The 14045-nt window shown below is 38.3% G+C and overlaps 1 protein-coding gene across 5 annotated transcripts in view; it reads right to left on the bottom strand.

Annotated features, from left to right (window-relative positions):
- PITPNC1 (phosphatidylinositol transfer protein cytoplasmic 1) overlaps nucleotides 1–14045 on the bottom strand; it is an 84296-nt gene that overhangs the window by 36171 nt on the left and 34080 nt on the right. For 4 of the 5 annotated variants that reach the window (XM_085556683.1, XM_077787391.2, XM_085556684.1 and 1 more), the window contains exons 2-4: nucleotides 5735–5883; nucleotides 1981–2069; nucleotides 1509–1516 (exon numbers count right to left, since the gene is read on the bottom strand). In XM_085556683.1, the coding sequence (XP_085412809.1) occupies nucleotides 1509–1516; nucleotides 1981–2069; nucleotides 5735–5883 (246 nt within the window). Of the gene's footprint in view, nucleotides 1–1508; nucleotides 1517–1980; nucleotides 5884–14045 lie in introns of those variants that run through there. The other variant, XR_014949299.1, reaches the window with a different exon arrangement.

Here is a 14045-nt window from a genome sequence, read left to right as displayed (position 1 = left end):
CTTATCTCCTCCCAGTACTTCTAGTTCAGTTTCCTTGCACCATAGTAATTAGTCCCCAGCTCCCCTAGGCAGTTACACTGTCACTTAGCGATGGTTTTGCCTGCCTTCTAAATTTCTGGACTGATTTAATTTTTCTTTACATGACTGTTCAACACTGCAATCACTTCTGCTGATGCTCTTGAACATTTCTGTAGCTGTACCTTCCTCCAACCTGCACCAGGTGTTGTTTCACCAGATCAGACAGAGATCACCTCCTGATTCAGATTCTCTGAGTACAGCACTGCTGTTTGGCTTTAATAATGTATTGCATTTCAAATTTAGACACATATTTCTGTCTGCCACCATCCTTTGCATCATCTCCACTTGTCTCTCTCAGTTAAAGAAAAAAAAAATCACATTAAAAGATTCAAATTTATTTTCAGTTAAAGAAAAAATTTACCATGGAGAGATATCAGTGCAACACAGCAAATGTCAACTTCCCAGCCTAAAACTAAATGTGCCATCAAAAGTAAACTTTAATTAATGTGAACTCTGACAGACACTAGCAAAAGTCTCTTCTGGCAAAACCAGCTGAGAATCTGTCCCTCATCACTGCTGTCCATTCTGGGACATTTGTGTTTCCTCTGTCAATCAAATGAATATTCTAAGTACCTGTAGCACATATTGGAAAACACAGTTTGTTGCTTTGGGTTTTCAAACATGGCTGTCATAGTTTCAACTCCTGGTCTCTACCTTTCAGATCTGAGCCTTTAAATCCCTTTATTTTTTTTTCTTTTTGTCACACTGTTTTTTTTTCTCTTTGTGCTTTATAAGCTTTTAAAAAATCTGCACAAACGTTTTGAGCACTGCAGAATTAAGAGAAACATCTGCATTATGTTTTACCTGCAGTTACAAGTTCAAGCTAAATCAAAGCAGAAGTTTCTGAAAGGTCCCTTCACCTGGAACCTTCCCACCATCCCCTCCTCACCTTCCAAAGGCTGCTGGAAACTCATTGCTATTATTGAGGCCAGTATATTTAAACATTTTTTCTCATGATTTATGTGCTATATTTTGCCTTAGCTCAGTGAGAGGGAATAGCTGATTTTTCTGGGCACTGTGCCCAGATTATCTTTAATTTTGTCTACAGATTGTACAGTTTCCCAGATACTATACCAGAGATGAGCATTTTATAAGTTAATAAACCAATAAATAAAATCTGTTATCATGTCTCCATGTAACAACTGGAACCTTAAAAGCCTCACCCTTTTTAATGGAAGGTTCTCTTTCTTAAAGTCAGTAAGTAAAAACATATAAAATAATTTTGAAGTGATAAAGAAAAATAATTTATAGGATCCCCTTAAAATTACTTCAAATTTCCCTTTAAATTGCTTAAACAAATAACTAAAATAATGTTTCACTAGTGAATGCATTATAAATAAGCTATATTAAGAAGGAATCAGATTGGATTCCACTACTATATTTTATGCCATTTTTCTATTTTTGGGATAAAAAGAGGAAGAAAAACTTACTGTGTATTCTGATTTCCAATTGTCCAGTTGTAAAAAAAAAAAAAAAAAAAAGAAAAAGAAGAGGGAAAAGAAAAAAAAAGAAATGTGAAATAAAACAATGACACAAGATCCTTACAGTAAACACACACTAGTAATAAAAATGATTGTGTCAGTCTTATATTGTGTCAGATTTATATTTGACTAAAGTCTAAGGAACAACAAAGGACACAAGTCAGACAGAATCCAAGCACCTGATGTTTTCTTTGCAAGCAAGAAATTCCATAAATACAACACTCCAGTTTTTACCTATCCTTAGTTTATAAATCTTCATTTCCTGATACCAGTAAATATAAGGTGACAAGTATATCCAGTTCAACAGGAGTTGTTAAGGAGACTTTGTGCTTGTAGTTCAATATGTAACTTGGAGTTTCTGAAGATAAACTAAACAATCCCCAAACCACAAAGCAGCAATCATTTCTGCCAAATTCCTTACCTGTGATTGTGTAAGGATAGTAATTCCAGGCTTTCTCTGTAACATAAAATATTTTGGGAACAACTGCTCTAGCCCAGCTAGGCAGTTTGCTGAAAGTAAAAAGAAAATATAAAATTAGAATATCTCATGACTTATGACTTGTATTATTAGAATATATTATGACTTAGAATATACTATGACTATTTCTATGTGTATTGTTTTTGAAGGTTCTAGATGAACCTTCATTTGCGAGTGTTTGTACCCAGACTTCTCAGGAGAATTTTAATTTTCTGCCCCAGCTGTGCTCACCTCGCAGAGGGAGCAGATCAGGGCCACAGCAACAACCTTTGAGTGGGCTGAACTGAGGCTGCTCATGTTGGGAGTTCATGGCTGGAACCTTTGGCCATACTCACTCAACAGCTGAGGCCAAAGAAGGTGTCCCGGTGGCACCTCAGGGTGTGCGCAGCCACAGGGAGGCACTCTCTAACAAGAGGTCAGGAGGGAATGTGGGATTTCAGTCCACTTCGATCCCGAATCCATTATTTCTTCTTACAGAATCTTTTTTCTTCCTTCATGCTCTCTGCCAGCCCTGAAACGCTCTTGGCTCAGCTCACCTGGCACGCAGCTGTGCCCACACTACCAACACCAATTCCTGAGTAGGAAGCTTTTATATTAAAATTAACAGATCACTCAAAACACCTCGTGAGGCTGGTAGGCAGCATTAGTCCCACTTTGCTGATGGGGAAAGCAAATAACAAAAGAGAATTAATGGAACTGACATGACAGCTTAGAGTTTGTTCTGTCAAGAAAACTCACCAGTGCAGTGGTACAAAGGCAGCAGAATCAGAAATCAAAGATATAGATACACCATTTGAAGGGATCATTAAAGGGTAATTGACTATTACTATGGAAGGGTGGCAGCATATTTTACCTCAGCTCTTGGATCTCTCATTTCCAGCACTCTGGTCACAGAGGGTACCAAAAACTGATGAACAAGGAAATATTCAAAAAGGCAAGCTCACTATAATTCATCTTTCAACCCTCTCTTAATGACTTCAGTTATAAGCACTGAGGGTGCCAGGAACAAAGATGCAGAACTAGTTATTCCAAGGACAGCAGACCTTGGACACCACAGATATCCCTGTACTTGGGGGACTCAGTTCAAATGCTGTTGGTGTGGAAAAGCATTGAGCAGAACACCCAGGCCAAGAATGAATCTGTACTGAACTGCAGGAGATGCTTCCAAACCTCAATCTCCCAAGTGTAAATGTTAGAAATAGTTCTGTTTAGATAACTGTGTGCAGAAAGTAAATTAACTTTCCATATTAGCAAAATTCTGAAGAAAATACATTTGGGATCATTAAGGTTTATTTAACCATGATCTGGCTACATATAAATATTTTATTTGTGCAGAGGCAAAATGCAGATGTTAGTACATTATCTACAGATTCAAAGCCAAGTGCATTGACTTTTGCTCTTTGATGACATTGCTCAAAACCGGATTATTTTCTTCACATAAACCTTTCTTGTGTACAGACTTTTAAGCAGTACTTTACATCCTGCATAATAGACTTCCCTGTATCAGATCTTCTGTTTATTTTGTCAGCCTCTGTCAGTGTTTTTACGAATACTTCCCTTACCCCTGCTAAACTTTACTCTGATGCCTAAATTATAAATACCAGAAGATGCAGACTTTCAGCTTCTGAAAACATTGCTCCAGAAGGAGAGAAGAGGCAATAAACAATCCTAAATATAACTAAGGTTATACTGACACTAGAAAATATACATCTGCTCATTTTGCACTTTTTTTTGTTATTGTTGTTTTTAGCATATTTGCCTACCTATCTTCACCAGTACAGAACATCCTGAAAAAAATAACCTTATGAGCAAAACATAGACTATACTCAGAATTGCTGGCAAGTTCAAGCCACAGACATACATGAATTCTTCCAAGGTCCGCTCCAAGAAAAGATAATATCTCTATTTCAGCAGCACAGGTATGAGGAATCACCCTGGTTTTTTTTTTTCTTTTCCTTATTTCTCCTCCATCCAGATGAAGTTCAGTCTCAAATTTCTTTAAGACATATCAGTTCAGATCAAAATAGAGCAAAGTAAAGTTTGTTAGGGCAGTGGGCCCAGGAAGAAGAAAAGCTGAAGGAGAGAACTGTGCTGGTGGAAGTTGTGTTCCTCAGCAAGGCAGGCAGAGGAGAAGTTTCCAGCACATCCTGTATGGGAGCACGTCTCCTTGAGTGAAATCCTCCAGAGACATCCTGGCCTCCCAGCAAAATCCACAGCAGCCTGACAACATCCTGACCCTTTCCACAAAGCAACAACAGTACTGCAATATCTGACACCACACCCAGATTCAAATAGCAAATCTGGTGATAGAGGATTCAGAATTATCATTCAAGTCAGTGAACATGACTTCAAATATCCACCACAGCTTTAGGTAACTGTCCTGAGTTGTTGTAGGCACAAAGATCTCCTTTGTCAATGTTTGTAACCATCTCTGGCTAAGAAATCCTGTGTTCCATTGCCTGCACTACCAGGAATCACGTGCTTCCCAAGTATGGTTTGTACATGGCTTCTAGGTATTTGTCGTTCTGAATTGTCCTGAAATGCCAGTTCTGAATATGCTCTTCTGTGCTTAAACCCTTATTTTTAACATGCAGGAAAGAAATACACAGAAACATTTTTTTAAAAACCCACAACATGTGAGAGCTTTACTATGGGAACACATATATTGATTTTTCCCAAGTCCTATACCTAGCCTGTGAGAAAACACTTGCAATCACAATAATATTAAATTTTGGCAAGATATATATTATTGAACTCTTGTGTGTGTGTGTGTGTGTGTGTATGTGTGTGTGTGCAACATCACTGGTGATTCAATTTGGCCTGAATTAAGGTTAGATAAGTCAGAATTGCAGTGCAGGAGGAACTTGTAATGTAGAAGCAATAGCCTCAGTATTTGTATGCCCACTTCAAAAATGCTGCAGAGCATAAGTTTAATACAATGAAACAGGCCCAGGGGAAAAGAAGAACTTCAGGAAAAGCAGTGATATTCAATTAAATCAGCAGTAGAAAAAATGGGAACAGATTGTGCAATATATCTCATATTGCACAAATATATATCTCTGAACATCTCCAGTCTGTGAGTGTAGAGACATTGACCCTCAGAAGTATCATTACAGCACAGGAAGACAAACACTTCACTCTAAGAAATGATGGAACTTCAGAGAGAAAACCCCCAAATTTTCCACCATGTCTTTAAGCCTAATGATCCAGAAGGCTGACATTATCCAACAGTCATTCATAATGTCAATTAACTTTGCTGAGGCAGAATACAGTCAGCAAAAATGCTGGCTTTGTGACATGATTATGAGGTGAGGGAAACTTAAACGTTTTCAATGGTTCAGTTTTGTTTTTCTGGGAGGTTGGGTCTTTGCTGGTTTTGTTGTTTAGTTTGTTGGCTCCCCCTCCCCAACAATTTTGGAAAGCAGAATGACAATTAAGTGTAAAAGAAAACAAAAGTTCTGAATTTCAGTATATCCTGAACTCCAAGTTATAATTCCTTCTCATGGAGAAGATGCTCTAGAAAGAATAACAGCCAATTCCTCTGTTTCAAGCCACTGATCTATCCCACCTCCTCATGGCTACCAGGAAGCACCATGTATTCACGGGAACATCTTTTGAAACAGAAAGGCTCTTGCCTGCATTCCTTGCAAATTTTTCTTACAGTCCATGCTGGGAGAAGCAGTTTTACTGCACTTGCCTGTTGAGATAGACTCGTTTCTCTGTTAGCTGACCATTGCCATGGTTGGGATCTTCATAGGGCTCATTCTGCACCACTTCCACACCCTCCCCTCGGTCGCTCTGCTCATGGCTGTGCTTGCTGATCATGTACAGCTGTCCAATTCTGTACTGCAAGGCAAAATCAAGAACAAAGTATATTAATTCTATGTTACACATGTATTCAAAAGCCAATCTTAGTCAATTATATATGAATAAAAGGTAGTTTGAAGGTGAAAAATAGTATTTTTGGGGTCCTCCCATTATCTTATGAAGTCTATGGCATCGCTTGGGGAAAAAATACCAAAACCTGTGTGCATACAAATGTAAAGAATTAGGCCAGTCTTCTATTATTAGACTTTGTAAGAATATTAGTGAAGACTAAGTAAACAGTTAATCTTGTGCTTCCACATGCTGAAATGTAAAGGGACTTTAAGCAGCAGGTGAACCTTAAAACTGTGTGGGACACAGGATTCTCCTGCCCTGCCAACACAATGAAGCCCTGCAATAACATTTGGGGTAACTATGGCTGGGCCACAGAAACAGGAGCACTAGCTCTTAAGGAAAAAACATGTAGACTCCAAGTCCTATGAGAGAAGTCGTTCGAGTCACTTGGCAGTATCATTAAAATGCATTTAAGCACTTGAATGGTCATTTTTCTATAGACTCTCAAGTAACTTAGGAAGCCAAACACTGTGAGGATTGGCCCAACTTTGCTATCACTGAAAAATAAATTGTTGCTCTTGATTTTTTTCTCACTATGTCTTGTATCTGCATCAGGGCTTTTGCCTTCAAAGAAATCTAACAAATACATTGTTGAACTTTCATGAACAAAGGTTCTAGAGTAAACTTGTACTTTCCCAATCATATTCTGGTCTGAAATTTTATTCTTAAGTCTTTTGCACACTCTTGAACATACCAGGGTTCTTCCAACCTGAAAGGTCTTTGGACCTATCCAGTTTTCTTGACTGGACCCCTCTCTTCCTCAGAGCAATTTGTATAGGCATATACATGCTAATCACTTCAATCACATCAATCCCCCTTCATACACAAAGAACAACCTGTTAATTTAGAGAATGGCTGAGCTACCACACAAGCTGCCAAGTACTAGCTCAGCATAAGCAAACAAAAGGCTTGTGACAGTCCGTCCTCAGAAAACTCAATGAGATTCTTGTGGTTATTGCATATTATAACAGCAATCCTATCACATACTTTAAAGAGCCCAAATCAAAAGAGCAATTAGCTTAGAAAAAACCCCAAACCATCACAAACCTTATTAGCAACTGGCAACAAGACAGTCTTACTAAACAAAATGATAAGGAATAGGAGGATGGAGGGCACCCTATATTAGTTCCTCAATTTTGCATAATCCCATTTTTTTCTCCTACAGCAACAGGTCACAAGGTAAGAAATTTGGAACTTGCATCTTGATTTGAGAGAGAAAGTTCTAAAATTGTTTTACTTGCTAATCCACTTCTCTACCTTTGTCTCTACTGAATGCTTTATCTCATCATATTTGAACATTTTGTCCTAATCTCAAAAGCTCTGAAGAGCTGCAGACCTCACACATAGCTTTTAACTAGAACCATGACAAATTGTTTTCTCTTTTTCTCTAACAAAAATGAATGTATTGGTGCACAGCAAAGGCAAAGTTTGTAGTACATTTGATTTGACCAATTAGTACAGTTTAAAAACGAGTAAATTTCAGGCACACAAAGCTGTTCTTCAGGTCTGAAATCAAAGCAACACACTTAAAAGCTAAATACAAGTTGAGAAAAAATGATTTGCCTTTAATTAGATGTATCAATTAGACCACCTGGGAGCACAGACTTCCTGCCTGTAGAGTGATAAGGATTGCAGAAAAGAGGAAAGGTGATAAGGTTCTTATCTTCTAATGGAAAGGAAGAGGTCAGTAATTTGTATCCTGTGGAATATGAAAAGGTTAGATGAGGAGTGGAGAGAGGAATTACAGTTTGACATAAAGTCAATATTTCGATCATGATCTCTATTGGGATTTTTGTTATCCCATAAAGTTATGAATTTTAGTTGCCATGGACACCTCTGGAAAGTGTTTCATAATTGCACATAATCAATTTCCTACATCCATATAGTTCTTTGCAATTTTGCTCTCAGTTTTAATGGTCAAATACAAACCTCAGTTTCTGTTGGAAATGTTGTCTCAGAAATATCAAGATGAATGTACTTTCCCACTGACAGCCAGCTGTGGGGTTGTACTGATGCCTTCACTTGCTCCAGCAACATGGACCAGAGATATCCCTACAGCACCACGTTTTGCTAACAGGTTGTTCTTTCATGCACCCACCCCAGTATAAAATGCTTTCAAGATATCAAATCCCAACGACTGTAAATTGTGGTAAGCATATTTCTCTCTCTCTCTCAGGATTTTCCATAGAGGTGCACAGAGAGAAAGAAAGAGAAAACAATTTATATTTCTGCTCCTTGTTTTTTTCTATGTGGAATGTGTTTGGAGACTTGTTTACCTGGGGTGATTGCTTGATTGGATTCTGGTGAGGATTGTTTGAGTCTGATGGCCAATCCAACCCACCTGGGGCTGGACTCTCAGAGAGGGTCACAAGTTGTGAATGAGTTAGATATGGTAATTAGAGAAAGTAGTATGTAGTTTTAGTATCTTTCTTTATACAGTATATTAATGTATTATAGCATAGTTATAATAAAGAAATCATTCAGCCTTTTGAACTGAGTCAGACATCATTTCTTCCCACTGGGTTCACCTGCATTTACAATAGTAAATGAATCTGAGCAGAAGTTTAAGGGGACTAAGCCCTGTACCCACTGCACTCTGCAGATGAGGGTCACTGCTGTCAAAGCAGCTGCTTTCCAGATGCTGCACAGACAGTGCCTAAAGGAAGGTTTTCCTCTGCTGAGGCTCAAAATTACACACATTCCAATCATACCCACCATCTCACAGAAGGTATCCAGGCAGCCCAGCATGGTGCCTCCCATTTGGAAGATGCTGAAGGGAACAGAAGGCACCACTGCTGGACAGCTCTCCTGCAGGAACCCCACTGCTCCTCGCCTTCTGCAGGCGATGACTTTCCATGGCCATGGATCTGACGCCAGTCCAGTAGGAATATCCACCTTCAAAGCCAGCCTGAACGGGGCCCTGAGCTGCCTGGTCCAGGGAGTGACATCCCTGCCCATGGCAGGGGTTGGGACGAGAGGAGCTTTGAGGTCCCTTCCAACCCAGCCCATTCTATGACCTTTCACAGCGATGGAAGTGGCTGGGCAGTCCTGCTGGAAAGCAGCTGCATTCAGCAAAGGAAACATTTGTACATGTACTTTAAAGTAGCTAACTTAGCACTTTGGTGTGCTATTCATTTGTTTCTACCTACTGTACAAAATGTTAAAATCATTCTAGAGCTGAATGGAAAATGTTAACTTCCAAAATAATAGTACCTTACTAAATCAGAGAGTGAACAACTATTATTTCAGATAAAATAGCATTTTTTTCAAGCGTATGTTTCTATTTAAATTAATAAAATCCAAGGCAAAGGTGCCTTTTAGAACTTGCTGGAATTTAAATGTCTGAATAAAAAGTCACAGCTTTTTCTTAGCTCCTATGGATATTGTGGAGAAATAGCACTTAAGAATCGTTTCACACCAGTAATTGAAACACATTATTCCTGCAAGGGTAAACTGATGTGCCACTACTATTAATGTTGCTCTATCACAGTCTGAATTTCTGTGTTCTTAGCTGTAAGATAATTTTCCAAGACCATCTACTGTTTCAAGGACCTCAGTAAAATTTCACACAATGGCATCTGAAATTAATTTGGATCTGGAGGAAAACCCTTTGTAAATTCTTCAGTTTAATAGGGGAAAATATATTCAATATCAGAGCAAGAACTTCAATAAACAAATGCACAGAATGTGGAAAAACAGCCCTGATGTTTCCTAAGCCCTAATGAGTGAGACTTTGTCTCGGTGGTGACTTGCCTGCTCCTTCAACAGGCAGATGGTGTTTGCTGTTGGGATTTAGTCATACAAGAAACAAGGTTCATGCTAGCAACAGCATAAGGATGGCCAAACTGATTTTGTTTAAAATTATGAGTGAGACCAGAAGCCCTTTTATCCCTCAGATAGAAGGAAAAAAAAAAAACAGAAAAAAAGAAAAAACAAAAACAAACAAAAAAAATTTAAAAAGGGGTCCACCCCACCCATCTTTCATTTGTAGAGCTCCCACCATCTCCAGCAGGAGCTGCTCAAGAGATCTTTGTACAAACATGTCTGAATTTTTTCAGCCTGACTGCCTATTGCTCAGTTTTTGATTTAATGCAAGTCTCAGAGTACAAACTTTCAAACTTCAGGTGGAATATAAAAAATAAAGCTCTCTCAAAGGAGAAATTATGCCAAAATGATCTTGTATCTGAAATTTTCATACTGCTCCTTGAAGTTCTTATCTGAATGCTCACAGAAAATGTAACAGATTTATCACTGGCTTCATCTTACATAATTCTCATATTCAAAAGAATGGTTGAACACTTTCATCTACATTTACTTCTCTGTAACTAGACTAAAACATCAGGGATGGTGCTGCCATTTTAATTTGTTCAATTTTTTGTTCTAAGCCAGTAGTGAGATCCCTTCCTGCAGAGAGGAGCTGGAGTCCAGAAGACACTGACTTGTCTTTTCTGCCTGCTTAAGGTAATGATTGTTTGGTGAGCTGCATTTTGACAGTGGAAAGTATTTCTCACACAGGTTCATGCTAAAACACGCCAGTGGCTTCTAGTCCTGTTCTCAGACAATTGCAAAGGTAAAACAGAAAAAAAGAAAAGCAGCAACAACTAAAATGAAACAGATCTGTCCTAATGCACAAAGGCAACTCTGAAGGTTCAACCCTGCCTCCAATGATGGCAATAGTTCTTTTGTCATTGACCTCAGTTTAGTTAAGATTTATTTCTAGCAAGAAAATACAATGCATCAGCTTCATTATGAGTTATATCAGTCCAGCTACACTGAAACCAAGGGCATTGATTATGGCAAAAGAGTAGCAATTTTATTAAGGACTTCTGATTTATAGAGTGCTGTCTCATTCACAGTCAACAATCTTAAAATTGATTGATACATTTCTGATCTATTTTTAAGTCTTAATCTTTGCAAGATGCTCTGTGTGGTCCTTGTGAATGTGTTCCAGGACTTTTTTAATTTATTTTTTTTTTTACTAAAAGCATTCATAGTAATATAATTTATCACTTTTCCATGTTTTGAATTATTGAAAACAATTGCTGATTATTCCTCAAAGGACCACCATGGGACAAACATAGTGATCCCCAGGTAAGTTACTTGTCCAAACATGCACAGCCCGTCACTCCCAGCAATCTCTCCCAGAAGTTTTACAGAGATATTTTAACTCTGAAATAAATTGTTTGGAAATGTACTTGCTTGAGTAAATATCTTTGTTTAGGAGGATACACTGAGGTTTCCTATTGTGTTTGTTTTGATGTTCAGGGCATTGTTTTCAGGTCCTGATCCAGACATAAGCCCTACACTGCTACAGATATGAAAAGCTTCCACTTAGATACCAAACACAGGCAAAGAAAGTATTAACCTTATTTCATATTTGATTAATTGTAACAGAAATTAATACATCAACCTTAAAAAGGATGTCTGTGGTAGAGCAGGGAATTTAGCCTCAATCTAGTGATTCCAGTTCAGTGCTGTTACCACAAGACACACCTGTAATTTCTTTTTAATTCTTAATGATAATTACTTCAAGAGAAGTGGTTTCTCTAATCTCCCTCACTAACCATAAATCCTTCATGTTAGTATTATTAGGCATTGTTTCATCTGGAATGGGTGAATCCTGATGCATCCTCATTCCCTCACACGTGTGGGCAATTACAGCCCTGGCTGATGCAGCACTGAGGTTGTGCCCTCTGATCCCCAGACTCCTGTAGGTGATGATTCATGGCTATTAACAATAATTTCAGGAATTCTTTTCCATGACACCAGCTCCAGCTTCTGACAAAGAGATCTGTTTGCCTTGTTATTAACATTCCTAGATTGGTTTTAACAAGAATAGAGGAATGTGCAGTGTGTTGGTATTTGATTTTTCATGTATGGGTGGGTTTGTATTGGCTTCTCCTTGGCTGCTTTTGGAATCAGGAATTTGGTTTGGTTTCAGCTGGGGCACAGAGCCACTACTTTGCAAGCAATGGAGGTGAGTATTTCTTGATAACCACCAGCTCAAAGTTTTACTGCAGGACATTGCTATGGAGAGAAATCAGTCAGACTTGTAACCACTGCAGAGTAAGAAAACTTGCCACTGAAATAATAATTTTTTCCTAGAGAAGCAGGGAAGAAAGCAGTAAGAAAATAAATTCAATGTAAATTTGAACTTGGAAGTCTCTCTTATGTAGCACAATTTAGCAGTGTGAAAATAGTGGTTTATATTTCCAAAATAGTGATTTTCCTGGTAAAATAATGACATTGTGGGCTAGGATCCTGTGAAAAGAGGACTGCTGGGTTCGACTGCTTGGGAAATTCTGCAAGGAAAGCATGAATAGTAAACAGAGAAGGCAGAAGGGGGTGGCTCTTACAGCCCAGTGCAGTGCTGTGCAGATTCCCAGCCTGCTGACCTGACCCTAAATCTCCTTTAGCCTGCCCAAACAGCAGTGTGGAGCCTGCATTAATGCATTGTTTGGCTTCTTGTTTCTAAGCTAAGATGTTTAGAGCAAACCAGGCACCTTTGCACTGCATTTTCTTTGTCATGTAGAAACATCTGAAGTGCAAAGAAGTTTTTATGAACAGGTATTTTAAATGTTTGTCCCAAGGCACAAATATGAGAAAGTAGCTCTAGGAGGAAAAGTAGACTTATAAATTACTGTCCTCAACAGGAAATCTGTTTTTATCTATACAAAAGATCAATCAAGGAATTACACCAAACATCTAGGTCCTAAAGTCTAAATCTTAGCATAATTCACTGGAGTGATTTGAGGCCCCAGCAAATAATGCAAATTATTTGGTGGTATAAATGTCACTAACTGCAGTAATATATAAAGAATCTGACCAGTCAGAGTTTAGAGTTGAGCTTGAAATTTTTCTTTCAACTAATTTCTGCATGCATCTCTGAATCACAAAGGACTACACATCTGCTGACTTGCATCAGCAGTATTCTTTACTGTTACCCAAATTCATGGGAACATGCTTTTGTAGCCTCACAAATAACAGTTGCAGAAGGAACAGTTGACTTTTGCATGCCGTGAAGTGCCATTCTTACTGCTTTCATGTTTGCTTTGCCTTTTCAAGGAAGAAATTACATCCTTGAGATACATTATCTGCCTAAATTCCCGTGAATGGCAGTTCAGCAATGACACAATGGATGTTAAAAGTCAGTATCTTCCTCTGGTATTTTCAGCTGAAGCAACATGGCCCACTCTAAGTTTACAATACCCTGGCACACAGTGGCTTACAGCTAAACAAGATCTACTGAAATCAATAGGAGCATGTCTAGATCTCTGCTTAATAGGTGTACAACGAAAATTAAAATAAATGAAAATTAAGTTGCAAATGTTCAGCTTTCATGCAAATGGTTTGCCAAATATAGCTCATGTTCAAACTGTAGTCATTTTATGCTTCTAGACCAGCTGTGCTATTGAAAAAAGCCAGCTGTTTATCTGGAGTGTACAAGCTCATACAATTTTTAAGAATCAGTTTTTATTAACAATATTTTACAGTGAGTCAGCTGGTTACATTTTCCAAGCATGTACACTATGTGCTTTGTACATAAATACTGATGATATTCTATTATGTAGATTTATCCGTGTATTTCCTGCAAGGAATGCAGATATATTTCCGGAGGCTGTCTCAAAAGTCCTCTGTGCACATAAAGAACAACTAAAAGGGACTCACTGTGTGTCTTGAGCAGTCTGTCAGTGCTGCACACTGACCACTCTCCACATCTTCTCAGCTCTGTTTATGAGTACCTGCTCTGATTGTCTGCAAACACGCCCTGCCTTGATTCCAGCTTCCTACTTTTCATGCACAGTTCATTCTGCTTTACAGTGCACAATCAGTTGGATAACTGTCAAACATTATTGAATATTTCTCTAAGGCAAAAGCATATTTTATTTGTTTGCCACAATTCATTCATGAGGTCATTGCTAATTTAAAGACTGAAGCTCAAGAAGCTGTTCAGTAAATATCTTAAAATTTTAACTTAGAATGCAGTAAAATGAAGTAAAAGTGCAGCATAATTTTTGTAGAGGTCACTAAAGGTTTTTCAGTGACATAAACCCTTTTCCTGATATTCC

The sequence above is a fragment of the Lonchura striata genome, chromosome 18, assembly GCF_050655825.1.
Source record: "Lonchura striata isolate lonStrDom1 chromosome 18, ASM5065582v1, whole genome shotgun sequence".
In the NCBI taxonomy this organism is placed as follows: domain Eukaryota; kingdom Metazoa; phylum Chordata; class Aves; order Passeriformes; family Estrildidae; genus Lonchura; species Lonchura striata.
Note: the sequence above shows the minus strand (reverse complement) of the source record. Positions and strands in the feature narration are given on the sequence as shown.